The 14,213-nt window shown below is 36.9% G+C and overlaps 1 protein-coding gene across 1 annotated transcript; it reads left to right on the forward strand.

The window, feature by feature from the left end:
* Window positions 1-7,112: 7,112 nt before the first annotated feature.
* LOC118804847 lies at window positions 7,113-13,349 on the forward strand. Its single transcript, XM_036565469.1, has 6 exons — window positions 7,113-7,158; window positions 8,067-8,378; window positions 9,431-9,733; window positions 10,520-10,615; window positions 10,747-10,781; window positions 13,263-13,349. The coding sequence occupies exons 1-6, from the start codon at window positions 7,113-7,115 to the stop codon at window positions 13,347-13,349; spliced, it is 879 nt and encodes a 292-aa protein (XP_036421362.1).
* Window positions 13,350-14,213: the final 864 nt, after the last annotated feature.

The following is a 14,213-nucleotide window of genomic DNA, read 5'->3' on the forward strand; positions in this document are numbered from 1 at the left end:
TTGCTAAACTTTACTTGTAAATGCCGTGAATCTTTGTTAAATCCTGTGAAACTCCTTGTGAACATTTGGGAAGCAGGGAATGAGTACTATTTGTTTTTTTGTCCCTTTTTCTTCTGATAGGTTAACTTTCTGTATTTTTGTTTTGTTTTGCTTTCAGGTTTAGTTATAATGGTAATAATAAGTACTTTTGGTTGTTATTTTGTCTTACGCTCGTCCCTGAAGCCCTCAGCCCATTTTGTGTTTGAGCTTTTGGAGAAATGAAACCTGCCATTTTCTGGTTTCAGTGGTGTCCAGTGTTTTGGTCTGGCAGCAGGTCTGGGGAGACAGCCCACTCTCATTTTCTGTTGACCCTAGACCAGGATACTTGCCTCAAGCATGTTTCTGAAAACAAGCAAAATTATCTGCCAATATAATTAGATAACTTTAGTGAGATAATTTTACTAAATACTAAATGTATTGACTATATTTAAGATCATTTCGCTTGACATGATTTGCTTGTACTGGAAATGTAAAAATGCAAAGCATCTGTATCCCACTCAAAGACGACGAACAGAAACTTCTCACCTTATTGACGTATTCAGTTTGCTGCATGTTCTTTACTGTATGTATGTTATCTATTACTTTATATGTGCAATTCCTTATTATACGTGTTTGTCTGTATTTGTCATATTTTACTTTCACATGCATATTCACATAAAAATGAACCCCTAACAATCCAGGTTTATCTCATACAAAGGCTTATTATTCAGTAACTACAGGGACTTCAGTGCAAACTAATGGAGCTGTTCTTAGGTTATAGAAGTGTGTAATAAAACCCGCCGAATATTAAATATTCTTGCAAACCAATAAAAGAAGAAATTCACATCAAAAGTGGATCTTAACAAAACAAGCATCAAAATGAAATTTCAGCAAACACAGCAAACACTGACATCTACAGAAGTCTTTGGAGCAGTGCAGCAGCATTTCCACTGTATTTTGTCTTATGCCTGCAGCTACAGAAGTGTGAGGGGAGGTTTGACCCCTGAACAAAATGAGTGTTTCATGTTGTTTGAAAGTGAACAAAACTTGACCTAAAATGAAGTTATTTTACATTTTTATTTTATATATGACTAATTTATGTACAATTAATGAAACAACAATACATGATTAAACTGGTCAAAATGTAGCCTGTTTAAAAATTAAACATGAGCAAATTCAGAACAATAATGATGATGTGAATTCTTCACAGTTCTGTATTACTCTAATAAAGATGATTGATTGGTAAGAACTTGTGGACCTACTGAGGTAGAGACTGTTCTGTGGTTGAACTATAACTCTGAACAAACTTTTTATCTTGTATGTCTGCTGTATATCGTGTTATATATTATATAATGTATGTTATCTGTGGTGGAGCATGTCACCGCTGTGGCAGCAGTAATGTCAGTGGTTCTGATTGAGTCTCTCTCTCTCTCAGGTCTCCTATATATATAAATATATATATATATATATATATATATATATATATAGCTGGCCTTTGGGCCTTGTGCTTGACATGTGGAATAACATGCAATAACATGATTAGCGTTTCATGGTCATTTTAAAAATGATTTTTCTGATTTTCTGGGCAGACTAGATTTACGTGTTGTTTCTAGTGTTTTGGTGATAGACTGTCCTTTATTGTCCACCACACAATCGCACTCCTCTCCTCTCTCATACTCCTCTGACCTCAACAGCGTCTGGCTCACACTTCACCTTTACCCCTCACAGTCTCCATCTGATCACACTCTCATCTTACGACTATCTTCCAGTACACCTCCATCTGACTACACCTTTAACCACGCACTGTATAGGAATTGCAGATCCACAACTGGAGCTGCTGGAGAACCTCAACAGAGGGCGCTGCTGAGCTGTGAGCCGCAATAGGTATTCAGTTTTACTGTGCAACAAAAACAGAACTACTTGAGGGTGAATTATCTGCTTAGATTCAGCCAAATGCTTTAAAACTCATTGGCTGGTCCTTCACTGTGCAGATGATCAATGATCTGAAGCAGACCGCAAAAGACCCTAGATTTTTTAATCTAAAGAAGTGGAATTTCCTGTAGTGGCCAAATCAGTCACCTGACCTCAGTCCTATCGAGTGTGCAGGTAATTCACTGAAGGTAAAACACCCCAAGAACACGCAGGAGCTTCCATAGAACATCACCAGGTAAGAAACTCAGCGCTTGGTGATGTCTATGGGTTTCAGATTTCAGGCAGTCACTGACTGCAAAGCATTTGCAACCAAGTATTAAAATGTAATTTCCAGGGCACATTCATGCATTCATTCTGGAATTATCCAGAGGTGTTAATGGTTTTGTAATAAGGTGATTGAAATGATCTCTTTATTAACTCCTTAAAATCCCAGGCTTATTATATACTAAGGCTTATTATTCAGTAACTACAGGGACTTTAATGCAAACTGATGAAGCTCGCCGGTGGGCCCTGGCCATTTAAGGGGTCAATTGAAATGGATTTCTCAATAAGCCAGTCTCTGCATCTTGACAGCTCTCTCATATTGCAAAGACAGGACACAAATCATGCTTGCCAGGCCTGACAGCTGCTAAAAAATGATTGTTCAGAGCTGACTTCCACCTCACTGTCTGGCACTTACACACTGGTTGAAATCCTTTTTAGATATCCTTTATTTAGATTTATCTTTAGTTAAAGTTAATAGATCACATCCAGCTCCAATGAGGATATAGTTGAATGGAAGTAATGATGTGAAGACTTCGCTTTTATCATGAAGATTTCGAAGTATGAGTGTATGTATGTATGTATGTGTGTGTGTGTGTGTGTGTGTGTGTGAGAGTATATATATGTACATACATATATGCACATATGTGTGTGTTTGTTTGTGTGTGTGTGTACATATATGTACATGATAACTAAAAAAACATGCTTTACTTTTAATGTAAGTCAGTGTAACCAGACTTTTTCCCAAGTCATTTTGGGCTGTTTCTTTTGGTCCATTCATCATGAAATGTACACATAATATAAAGGACAACAAGCATTTTACATCATAAACTGTACATGCATATATATATATATACACACATTTACATATATATATATTACATTTTTTGAATGCATACCTATTTTGCTGATAGCAGAGGCCAGAGCTAGCAACAAGACCTGCATACCGAACGAGTAAAAAGAGGAGAAAGAACACCCCCACCTGTTCCTCTCTGTTCTCTCTGTTTTTAAGAAACAGTTCTGTGCTGATGTCCTAAACCACACTGTCGTATCAGATTTACTCTCAGATTTATGTTATTTAACAGCACAACTATTTCATATTTGTACTTTAAACCATTTTAATAGTTATTCTCTTAAACCCCTTAAAATCTCAAGGTTATTACAGGCTAAGGCCTTTTATTTGGTACCTACAGGGACTTCAGTGCAAACTCTCTGAGGTTATAGAAGTGCATATATATATATAAGTAACACAGTGTGTTGTCTTTAACTGGACACGTGTTTTTAGTATGTGTGTTTCAATTGGTTTTATTCTTATGATATTACTGAATTTAAATGACACTAAATTATATTACATTAAATTCATACTTAGACACTCATTACATTAGATAAGACATAAGATAATACATTTTCATAAGGAAGGAGAAAGTCAAATGTAAATACTGGGGTTGAAAATGGGACACCATGCAAGACACAGTAGAAGACCAACACTGTCCCCAACAGATAAACGGCACTGTGAGAAGACGACTCAGCACTATGGGTCTGAAACGATGTGTAGCTGTCAAGAAGAACCTCACTGAGAAAAGGAGACGGACACATCAAACAAAGAAGCTGAACAATGGACTGACCGCCCCAGAGTCCAGACCTCAACACCACTGAATGTGTTTGATTACTTCAGAAAATGATCAACCAGCTTCTAAGACTGAGCTTTGGAGGTGTGTCTGCAGATTCTTTGAGGAACTGAAAGTGAGTCTCCTAAAAGGATGGAAGCTGGAATAAAGGTGAAGAGTGGACACAGTAAAGACTGAAACACCTGATATTAGATTTAGCTGTTGAGGCTTCTGAGTGATCAGCAGTAACTACTCTGCTCTGTCTTCAATAGTTATTCTCTTAACCCCTTAAGATCTCAGGGTTATGACATACTAAGGCTTATTATTTAGTACCTACAGGGACTTCAGTGCAAACTCTCTTAGGTTATAGAAAAGTGCAGTACAAATTAGGACCTGCCGCTGCGACCTGGCCATCGAAGGGGTTAAACTGTAATAAGTCTGCAGTTGAAGGTGTTAAGTGATAGAGGGGTAACTGCGGTTGAGGTGTGATTTTCTCTAAACTGCAGTTTTTTCCACTGACAAGATGAATAGTGGACTTCACTATAGCAGGTGCAGGTGCTGCGTCCAACCACAAGACAATAAACATGCTGCAAATACAAACTCAGAGCTGCCCCTCGAAGGAGCACCAAAACAACCACTTCCTGTCCACACCAACCTGACACATTCATCTACATCAGAATATCACACTGCAAACTGACTCTACAGAAACGCTCACACAGCCTCAAAGGTTTCAAATCAGTGTTAATGTAAAACTAGTTTAGTTGATAGAACATGATAAAATGATTCTAGGATTCATTTTAAACAAGTTTCAAATGATTAACATGAAGGCTGTAAATGACTGTTAGACATGACCAGTATGATGAACAGAGCTGTAGAAGATGCTGCAGAACATCAGGAATGAAGTTCTAATACAATGAATCTCAAAAGTGTTGATTGACCCTTGAAACAGAAAACATGCCAAAAGGTTATGTAAATCTGTGCTTCATAATAGAGTAACAGTATATTTTTAACAGGTATGATGTACAACCCCATTTCCAAAAAAGTTGGGACTCTGTGCAGAATGTAAATAAAAATAGAATATAATGATGTGCAAATCATGTAAACCATATTTTTAAAGAAAAATACTACAAAGACAACATATCAAAAGTTGAAACTGAGAAATTTTATTGTTTTTTGAAAAATATATGCACATTTTGAATTTAATGCCAACAACACACTCCAAAAAAGTTGCAATGGGGCCTGTTTACCACTGTGTTTCATCATCTCTTCTTTTACCAACACTCTGTAAGTGTTTGGGAACTGAGGAGACACTGCTGTAGTTTTGAAAGTGAAATGTTTTCTCATTGTTGCTTAACATAGGATTTCAGCTGCTCATCAGTTCGGGGTCTCCTTTGTAGTATTTTTCATTTCATAATGCGTCAAATGTTATCAGTGGTGACAGGTCTGGCCTGCAGGCAGGTCAGTTTAGCACCCGGACTCTTTTAATACAGAGCAATGCTGTTGTAATACATGCAGAATGGGGTTTTACATTGTCTTGCTGAAATAATCAAGGCCTTCCCTGAAAAAGACGTCGTCTGGACGGCAGCATATGTTGCCAAAACATGTACATATTGTTCAGCATTAATGGTGCCTTCACAGATGTGCACATCACTCATGCCATGCACACTAATGCACCCCTATACCATCATGAATACAGGCTTTTGAACTGTGCACTGATAACAAGCTGAGAGGTCTTTAGGTCGGAGGATGCAGTGTCCATGATTTCGAAAAAGAATTTCAAATGTTGATTCGTTGGACCTCAGGACACTTTTCCACTTCCCCTCAGTCCATTTTAAATGAGCTCAGGCCCAGAGAAGGTGGCAGCGTTTCTGGATCCTATTTATATTTGGTTTCTTCTTTGCGTTTTAGAGTTTTAGCTTGAATTTGTGGATACAGTGACAAACTGTTTTCACAAACCATGCAGTGATTTCCACTGCAGAATCACGTCTGTTTTTAATGCAGTGCAGCCTGAGGACCCAAAGATCACGGCCAGCAAATACTGGTTTTCGGCCTTGTCCCTTACATACAGAGATTTCTCCAGATTCTCTGAATCTTTTAATGATATTATGTACCGTAGATGATGAAACGTATGTAAAAATAATAGAACAATTATTATTATTTTACAGCTCTAATAGCATTTAGTTTCACTGTAATTACAGCCTATAACTGAGTGTGTACATCACACTGCACCTGACCATTTAAATACATAAGAGGTAAGATACTAAGAAATGTGTGAATTAGTATTTTACAGCACCAATATCACATCATTTCAGCAGAACTACATCAGTGTTTTGGGTTATAACTCTGATATGATAAAACCCTACAATGATTTAACCCCTTAAATGGTCAGGGTCCACCAACAGGCCCAAAGTTTTATTACACAATTCTATAACCTAAAAATAGCTCAAACAGTTTGCATTGAAGTCCCTGTAGTTACTGAATAATAAGCCTTAGCCTGGGATTTGAAGAGGTTAAAAGAATTGGAGTGATGAACTGATTGAGCAGATATTATGCTGTGAGGGCTGGACACTATATAAAATAATATACAAATGTAAAAAAACAGTCTAAAGGGGGGAGGGGCTACAATGATTAACACATTATTTAGTATTACTCACATTTTTGTATTAACTGGAAAATTAACAGTTTATTTACAGGAGTTTAGAGTTTGTTACCATTATTTTTCCATTGCATTATCTCATTTGTTACCAACGCAATTGCCAACAATTATTTAGTTGCAATTTAAATATTAGCATTTCATTTTTAGGTTAATACAACGTAATACAACTTACCATAACATACCATACCAAAGAATCCTTTATGAGGTCCAAGTTTGTTTTTGACCTTTCCTTATCGGTCTTTTCTGCTGGCCGATGTTGGACTGGTTCTTCATGTTGTTGCAGTGAGAACAAAATATTGTATGTCGTTTTTCAGATTGTTTGTTTTTTGTTTTTTTTTTACAGATTTTAAAAAAATTAATTTTTAGAAATAGCTTTAGGAATGTTCCAAAACCACTTGGTCCATTAACTTCCAATTGAGAATGTTTTTACTTTTTTCTGCAAGGTTTTAGAATTTTTGAGACAGTGACAATATACATTAATCAGACCACACTGATGGAAATTCTCCAGCAGACTCTTCAGTCGTATGTGCTGTAGAGGGTCGGCCTCCTTCAGCTCTCAGCGCAGAAACAGTGATGCTGCAGTTCTAGATGGTTGAGATAAGACAGACTCGCATCTCTGACTCTCTGAAACGCTCAGCATGGGACCCTGGCTGCTGCTGTTCTGGTGTGCTTGTACTTTGAAAAGTAAGTCTTTAGTCTTTTTGCCTACATTTTCTCACCAAATACTCTAAACCATGATTTTATAAAGACTTTGTCAAAATACACAAAGAAAGAAAATACATGAAGAGAAAAACTAAATGAGGAATAATCTAAATACGACGACTTATAAATTGTTTTGACACCTGTGTAAACATCTGGATATGAGTTAGCCCTGGTTAAAACGAGTTTCCTTAAGAACTAGTCCAGTTTACTTTTGGGTTCTAGATCTTTTCCCGCAAGACTGTTCTGGAAAGATTTGGTTTGTCATATATTGTTAGAAATAAAGGTTCTGTTCAGGTACATGTTTTATTCATCAAGGTACAAACAATGTAAATGTTCTCTCAAAGGTACAACAGTGGTTTTAAGGTCTGATTGTGAACTTTAAATAAGTTTTTCCAGGTGAAAAGTTCGTATTTGTACCTTTTCATAACCAAATGTTTTAAACAGAACAGTAAAATAAAAGCCTGGAGACGAGACGGGGTGTGTGGAGTCAGTACAGCTTAGAACATATCATTTCAGTGGATTATGGTTCAGTTATGTTCCCTGACTAAAGGTACTGAGATGGACCCTTGAGGGTTCCACCCCAGTGACAAGAGGGGAACTGCCCCAGTGACAGTTTACTACCTTTATTTCTGAGAGTGTAGTTTATAATAACATTTCCTTTTTTGTCTGTTGGTTATATAGATATATAAAAGAAAAAAGCAAAATGTTTCACCTGCGTAATTTTTAAGTCCTACTAAACAAATAAAATCATAGACGCAAATTAAGTATATTTATTTGAATATATGCCTCTCATGCAGTGTACAGTGTACATGCTAATGCAGTAACAATTTGTTCATTTACAAAAATTAAAAAACAAATATTTATTTGTTTATTTATTTTCTCCCTTGCAGCATCTCTCTCGTCTGTGCTGACTCAGACTCCTGGGACTGTGCAGGTCTCTGTTGGGGAACCGTTTACATTAAAGTGCATACATGAGCTGCAGGTTCAGTATTGCTATACAACTACAACCTGGCATAAAGTCAATAAAAGAACTGGACAACTGGCAGAGATCAGACCTGAACTCCACATGCAACAAACTGATACTAAAGTTTGTACTCTGACCATCTCTAAAGCCACCCTGCAGGACTCGGGCATGTACCACTGCACAGGTTTATACAATAAAATAGTTCTGGTTGGAAATGGCACCAGAGTCATCGTCACCGGTGAGTGATCTGAGACATTAACCGTATTTCATTTTACACATGGGGTCTACACCACATTGTCTATTCAGGATTTAAAAACACTTTTCCCTTCAGTTTTTTTGTGTAAATGGTTGTGTTCAAACGCGATAATAAAAACAGCAGGATTTTAACATGTTCACAAAAATTTCATGCTTTGGTTAACCGTGTTCCTCCATCTGAGGGACAGAAAGCAGAAAGCAGTGACATACAGACACGCCTCACTGCCCACTACTAACTGGATATCGCTGCTGTAGGAAGAAAACCTCGTATCTCATTTTTTTTTTTGTTTTTCATTTTTTGTATATTTTGAAAATACCAGTTGTTCTTTATATTGTGTGTAAATTTCATGATGATTGGACCAATAGAAACGGCCCAAAATGACTTAGCAAAAATTCTGGTTCCATTGACTTACATTAAAAGTAAAGGATGTTTTTTCCTTCTCCTGTAAAGTTACCATTTTGAGGATACGAGGTTTTGTTCCGACAACAGTGACATGTGAATATGTATGTTTTTAGTTTTTTTTTTTTTTTAGAAAAACATGAGAAATTCACATTTAAAATATATAATATCAGCCCATGCTACTGACTGGTATAGTTACTAGTTAATGAGTATTTTATCTTCATTAATACTAAAATAGTAAATAAGTTTGAACACACTGGTCAAACAGTGTATTTAATGTCCTATACAGAGAGCATACTTAAATATGACATTTTCTGCAAATTGTTTCTACTTATTTGAGGTTAACATACATATATATATATATATATATATATATATATATATATATATATATATATTTATACGGAGAACACATCTGTACATTTTATGCTGAATATATATATATATGTATATATATATATATATATATATATATACATATAATGTGCAGAAATATGTTCTCCGTAGAGGACGTGTTCACTTTTCTACACTTAAGAAATCAACAAAACATGTCGTTTGACCAGTGACCTAATCATACGACTGTATGTAGTGTCCACCAGAAGCCAGCAGAGCACTAACACTGCCGTCTGTTGCAGATCCTGATCCACCGAGTCCGTCCATCATCATGTATTCTCCTCTGGACGTGTTCGGCCCCACCGTTCCCCTGCAGTGTTTGGTGATGGGTGCTGTTCCCTCTCAGGTCCAGGTCGTCTGGATCATTGACCACAGTGAGCGCTCAGGATGGACGGAATCGAGCTGGACAGAGAACAGTGACTCGGCTCTGGAACACACTCGAGCTCACATCACGCTTTCTGAGGAGGAGTGGACAGAAGCTGCTCAGATTGAGTGCCTCGCCATGTTTGATGGCACAAATATCTCCAGAACTCTGGTACCTGGAGGTAAGAGACCATCTGACCTTCTCACATATGTCTAATGTAAAGGGTAACTTGATTAATCCACCACTCATGTATATTTATTCATTTATTATTTTTTATCAGCTGGTTCATTTTGTATTTATTTATGCATTTGATTGTAGATATACATTTTTATTCAGCCAATCTATCTATCTCTGGTCTATGTAAGACATATAAAACAATACATTCTCTACAACTCATACAAAACGTGGCAGCATCCAAAACAAAGACAAATCCTAGAGATCATATCACTCCCGTTTTGAAAGAGCTGCACTGGCTGCCTGGATCTTTTAGAGAGATTTTAAAGCTCTGCTCCTGGTTTTTAAGGCTCTAAATGACCTTAAAGCTCCAGAATGTCTGTCTGTTTATGATCTTAGATCTGCAGATACTGACCTTCTGAACCTGAACACCTTCTGTAAAATACAGAAAACATGGAGAGACTCGTTCAGTTATTCTGCTTCTAAACTGTGGAGCTCAGTTCACCTTTTATTAGACAGTCAAGCTCAGAGCTCACTTTTAATAAACATCTAAAAAAAAACGTACATCTTTAAATTAGCGCTTCATTAAAACTCTATGTCTCTTGGTGTTTATCTTTTAATTTGATTTGTCATTTTTTATGATTTTAAATTAGTACTCGATTTATTGTTTTACTGTTAAGCATTGCCACCGGCAAGTAAAGTGCTATATGGATAAAGATTATTATTATTATTATTATTATTATTATTATTAATTTCTAAACAAACAATGCTACTATTTCATTGTCACTATCAGCTAATGATGCTGGCATGTGCTCCTGGCTGCTGTACCTGGGCATTGGGTTCCTCACCATCACTGCCGCCGTCACTGTCGCTGTTTGTTTATGCAGAGGTGAACATAAACATTTGTATTTCAAAGCTGTGGCAATATTTCATAAATTAAACATTAAAATTAAACCATACTGCAGTGGTTTACAGGCTGCTGCTCTTATCTCAGATCAGTCTTTTTTCCTTTTCTCGTAGAGAGGCAGAAAGACGCTGCAGCTGAAGGGTTTGTGGTTTATTCAGTCTAATCTATATACAAATGTGTGGATCCAGTTGCACAGAGTAACATACACCTATGAGCTAAAACATTATGACAACCTGCCTAATATGGCCCTCAAAACATCTTGACTTGCCAAGTTATGGACTCTCTACTCCAACTCTGTGGTATCTGGTGCCAAGATTTTAAGTCCTTTAAGTCCTGTAAGTTGTGAGGTGGAGCCGCTGTGGATTGGTCAGTGGTCTGCATGGGCACTCGGACCAGTTATGCAACTCCATACGCAATAGAGTGATGCACTGTGTGTTGCGATGCACTCCCTTCTAACCATCATTAACCCCCCAAAATCCGAGGCTTATTACATACTAAGGCTTATTATTCAACTACAGGGACTGCAATGTGAACTGGTTGGGCTTTTCTTAGGTTATAGAAGTGTGTAATAAAAACATTTAAGGGGTTGAACATTTCTGTGATTTGTGCCTTCATCACCCTCACACATGGATGAGTGCCCAACACCCTGTTGCCGGTTTGTGGTTTGTCCCTCCCTGGACTGCTGTCGATAGGTACTCACCACTACAGACTGGGAGTACCCCACAAGCTTTGCCATTTCGGAGATGCTCTGACCCAGTTTTCTGGACGCCACTCAAGTGGCTCCACAGCAGAATTAGATTCTTAGGTAAAAATAAAAAAATCCTCCTTTACAGTAAAATAAAGCTCTGCTGGTCGTTCAACACAGTTTAACAATAAATGGTCTTAAACTCTGGAGTTAATGTAGAACTGCTGATTCACCCTTTAACCCTGAAGATCAGCACAGACTGCTGGTCACCATAACAACACAAACAACAGCCTCACCTTGGTAATAGCTAACGAAACAGCAAAGAGAGAGATTTAAGACGAACGTTAATAGTTTGGAGATGAATGAACTTATTTGTGTTTATAATCACTCCAGCTGGTTTCCTGATACGTTTCATCTGCAACGAGAAACTGACAAACACTAAAACTCGTGAAGCTGAAGTCAGTCTCTTGTTCGCCAGCTCCTTGTTCAAATTCTCCCGTTCCATCATAAATGATGCAGCAGTTACATTTAAGGTGGAACGGGAAAATAAGAACAAGAAGCTGGCGAATGAGAAGCGACTTCAGCCTCTTAAAAATCAAACATTGAAAGACATTTTACAACAAACTGTTCTACTTTCGTGGAAAAGTTTCCTGCTGGAGATGCGAGAAAAGCAGCTATAGCTGAGCTAAAGCTTAAAGCAGAGCAAAGTAAGTCTGTGTTTTTGTCAATATTTTTATCCTGTACTAGTTCATCAGCACATACTGAGACATATTTACAGCCAAGGTGGCTCCTAAGGTAGTTTGATTTTTGTTAAAAGGACAAAATGGCTCTTCTTAACATTAGGGTTGCGACCCCTGGTCTAATATCTCCAAGACCTTCACATGCACCGTCATTATGAGATAATCAGTGTTATTCGCTTCATCTGTGAGCGCTCATAATGTTTTAGCTCATCAGTAAATAACATAATACATATGAGCATAATGTAGTATTATGACTGAAGTGTTTTGAGAAGTCTGTCTGTTTAATACCGCACATCATTTCAGATACTGTGATGGAGACACTGAGGACGAGCAACAGGGTAACAACTTCTCACACACACTTAATGTCTGTATTTTTTTATTAATATTATAATTATGGTACTCAATCAAGTCCTTCCCACCACAGGGGAAGAAGACACACTTAACCCTAATGCAGAGAGATCGTCCTGGACGGTGAGTGGACAGAATATGAAGCAGATGTATTAACTAATGCTCCATAAACAGCATTAATGAAGTTATCAATTTTTTTTTTTTTCTTGCAGGTGGTGGAGTATTCTTGTTTAGTGTAAACTGTCGGGTCTTCTGACTGAATAACTCACATTTTTCTTAATATTATTACAGCAGTGGTTATGTGTTCATGCACCAAAATGATAAAAGAAGTGAAAGATCAGTGTCGCTATCTTTCATGTGGTGAACTAAACAACTCCATCTTCTGTTTTAGCTGTCCGCATGTTCTGTCTTGCTTTGATTTACATTATATTTGATATAACTTTTGATTGCTTATGTTTTTATCTAATTTTGTCTTATTTCTGAATCTCACCATTACCTTTCATATTCATGCTTGTTCTCATGATTTGTTACATTCTTGTCCTTCTTTCTGTTTTAACAATTGACTGTACATGCAAACCTTAATACATACATACATACATACATCTTCTAAACCGCTTATCCTTCTGGGTCGCGGTGGGGTGCTGGAGCCTATCCCAGCTGTCATTGGACGGACGGCAGGATACACCCTGGACAGGTCGCCAGTCCATCGCAGGGCAGAACCTTAATACAACTAAATGTATACAACTAATACAACTAAATGTAAAGATTTTTACAAGTGACAAACATCAGTTTCACATGTTGACATTCACACGTCAACACTGCTGGAATACAGTGCAGGAGAATAAATTATTTTTAGACATGCAGCTACAGTGGGCAGACATTTCGGCCCAAACTCGGTCTAAAAATTCAGTGCTCAAAATATTTGAATTATGAAATGATATGATGATTATAAAATGTTAGCCTGTTTCTAATAATTTCTGAATGAATAAATGGATAAAATGTGAACTGAAATGAAGCATGAGCTCTTACTGTTCATAATTCAAATTTAATTCAGAACCATAAAACAGACACTCCTCACAGTTCTGTATGACTTTATTAAAGATGATGGGCAAGGCTGAGAACGTTTGTGACTGTGGTAGAGGTACGATCAAGTCTGAACACCTCCAGTTACATTATGTGTTGTTGATTTTCTAATTGAAAACAAAGTTCACACATCATCTACAGGGAACACACTAAAATATGACATTTTTCTGCATATTTTAGTGCACAATTTCTATCTATTTGCTGAGTTTAACATATAAAAAATGTGTTGCTGTATTTACAATATTTTAGAGTTTTAAGAGCACTTTTTCATTTTTTGTGTTGTAAATAGTGTGTATGTGTGCATATATAAGTCGCTGCTGTCGGGACAAAACCTCATATCTCCATTTTTGGTATTTTTCAGTTTTTGACATAATTAGAAAGTTCCTGTTGTCCTTTACATTGTGTGTAATTTTCATGATGAATGGACGAAAAGAAGTGGCCAAAAATGACTTGGAAAAAAGTCTGGTTCCATTGACTTACATTAAAAGTAAAGTATGTTTTTTTCTTCTCCTGTAAAGTTACCATTTTGGAAATACAAGGTTTTGGTCCGACAACAACGACATATATATATATATATATATATATATATATATATATATATATATATATATATATAGTTATATTTTGGATATACATAATTTTCTTCAGACAGCAACAATATATTTTACTCCTTACTGTTGCCAGTGCTAGTTGACATCATGTGTATCTTCATGCTTAACATATT

The sequence above is a fragment of the Colossoma macropomum genome, unplaced genomic scaffold (genome assembly GCF_904425465.1).
Source record: "Colossoma macropomum unplaced genomic scaffold, Colossoma_macropomum, whole genome shotgun sequence".
NCBI lineage: Eukaryota > Metazoa > Chordata > Actinopteri > Characiformes > Serrasalmidae > Colossoma > Colossoma macropomum.

Bases quoted from the DNA above. Each gene is read 5' to 3' on its own strand.
- LOC118804847 (XM_036565469.1), top strand. From the start codon at position 7,113: ATGGGACCCTGGCTGCTGCTGTTCTGGTGTGCTTGTACTTTGAAAA. The intron at 10,616-10,746 runs GTGAACATAAAC...CTTTTCTCGTAG, and splicing joins CGCTGTTTGTTTATGCAGAG to AGAGGCAGAAAGACGCTGCA. The intron at 10,782-13,262 runs GTTTATTCAGTC...AATTATTTTTAG, and splicing joins CTGCAGCTGAAGGGTTTGTG to ACATGCAGCTACAGTGGGCA.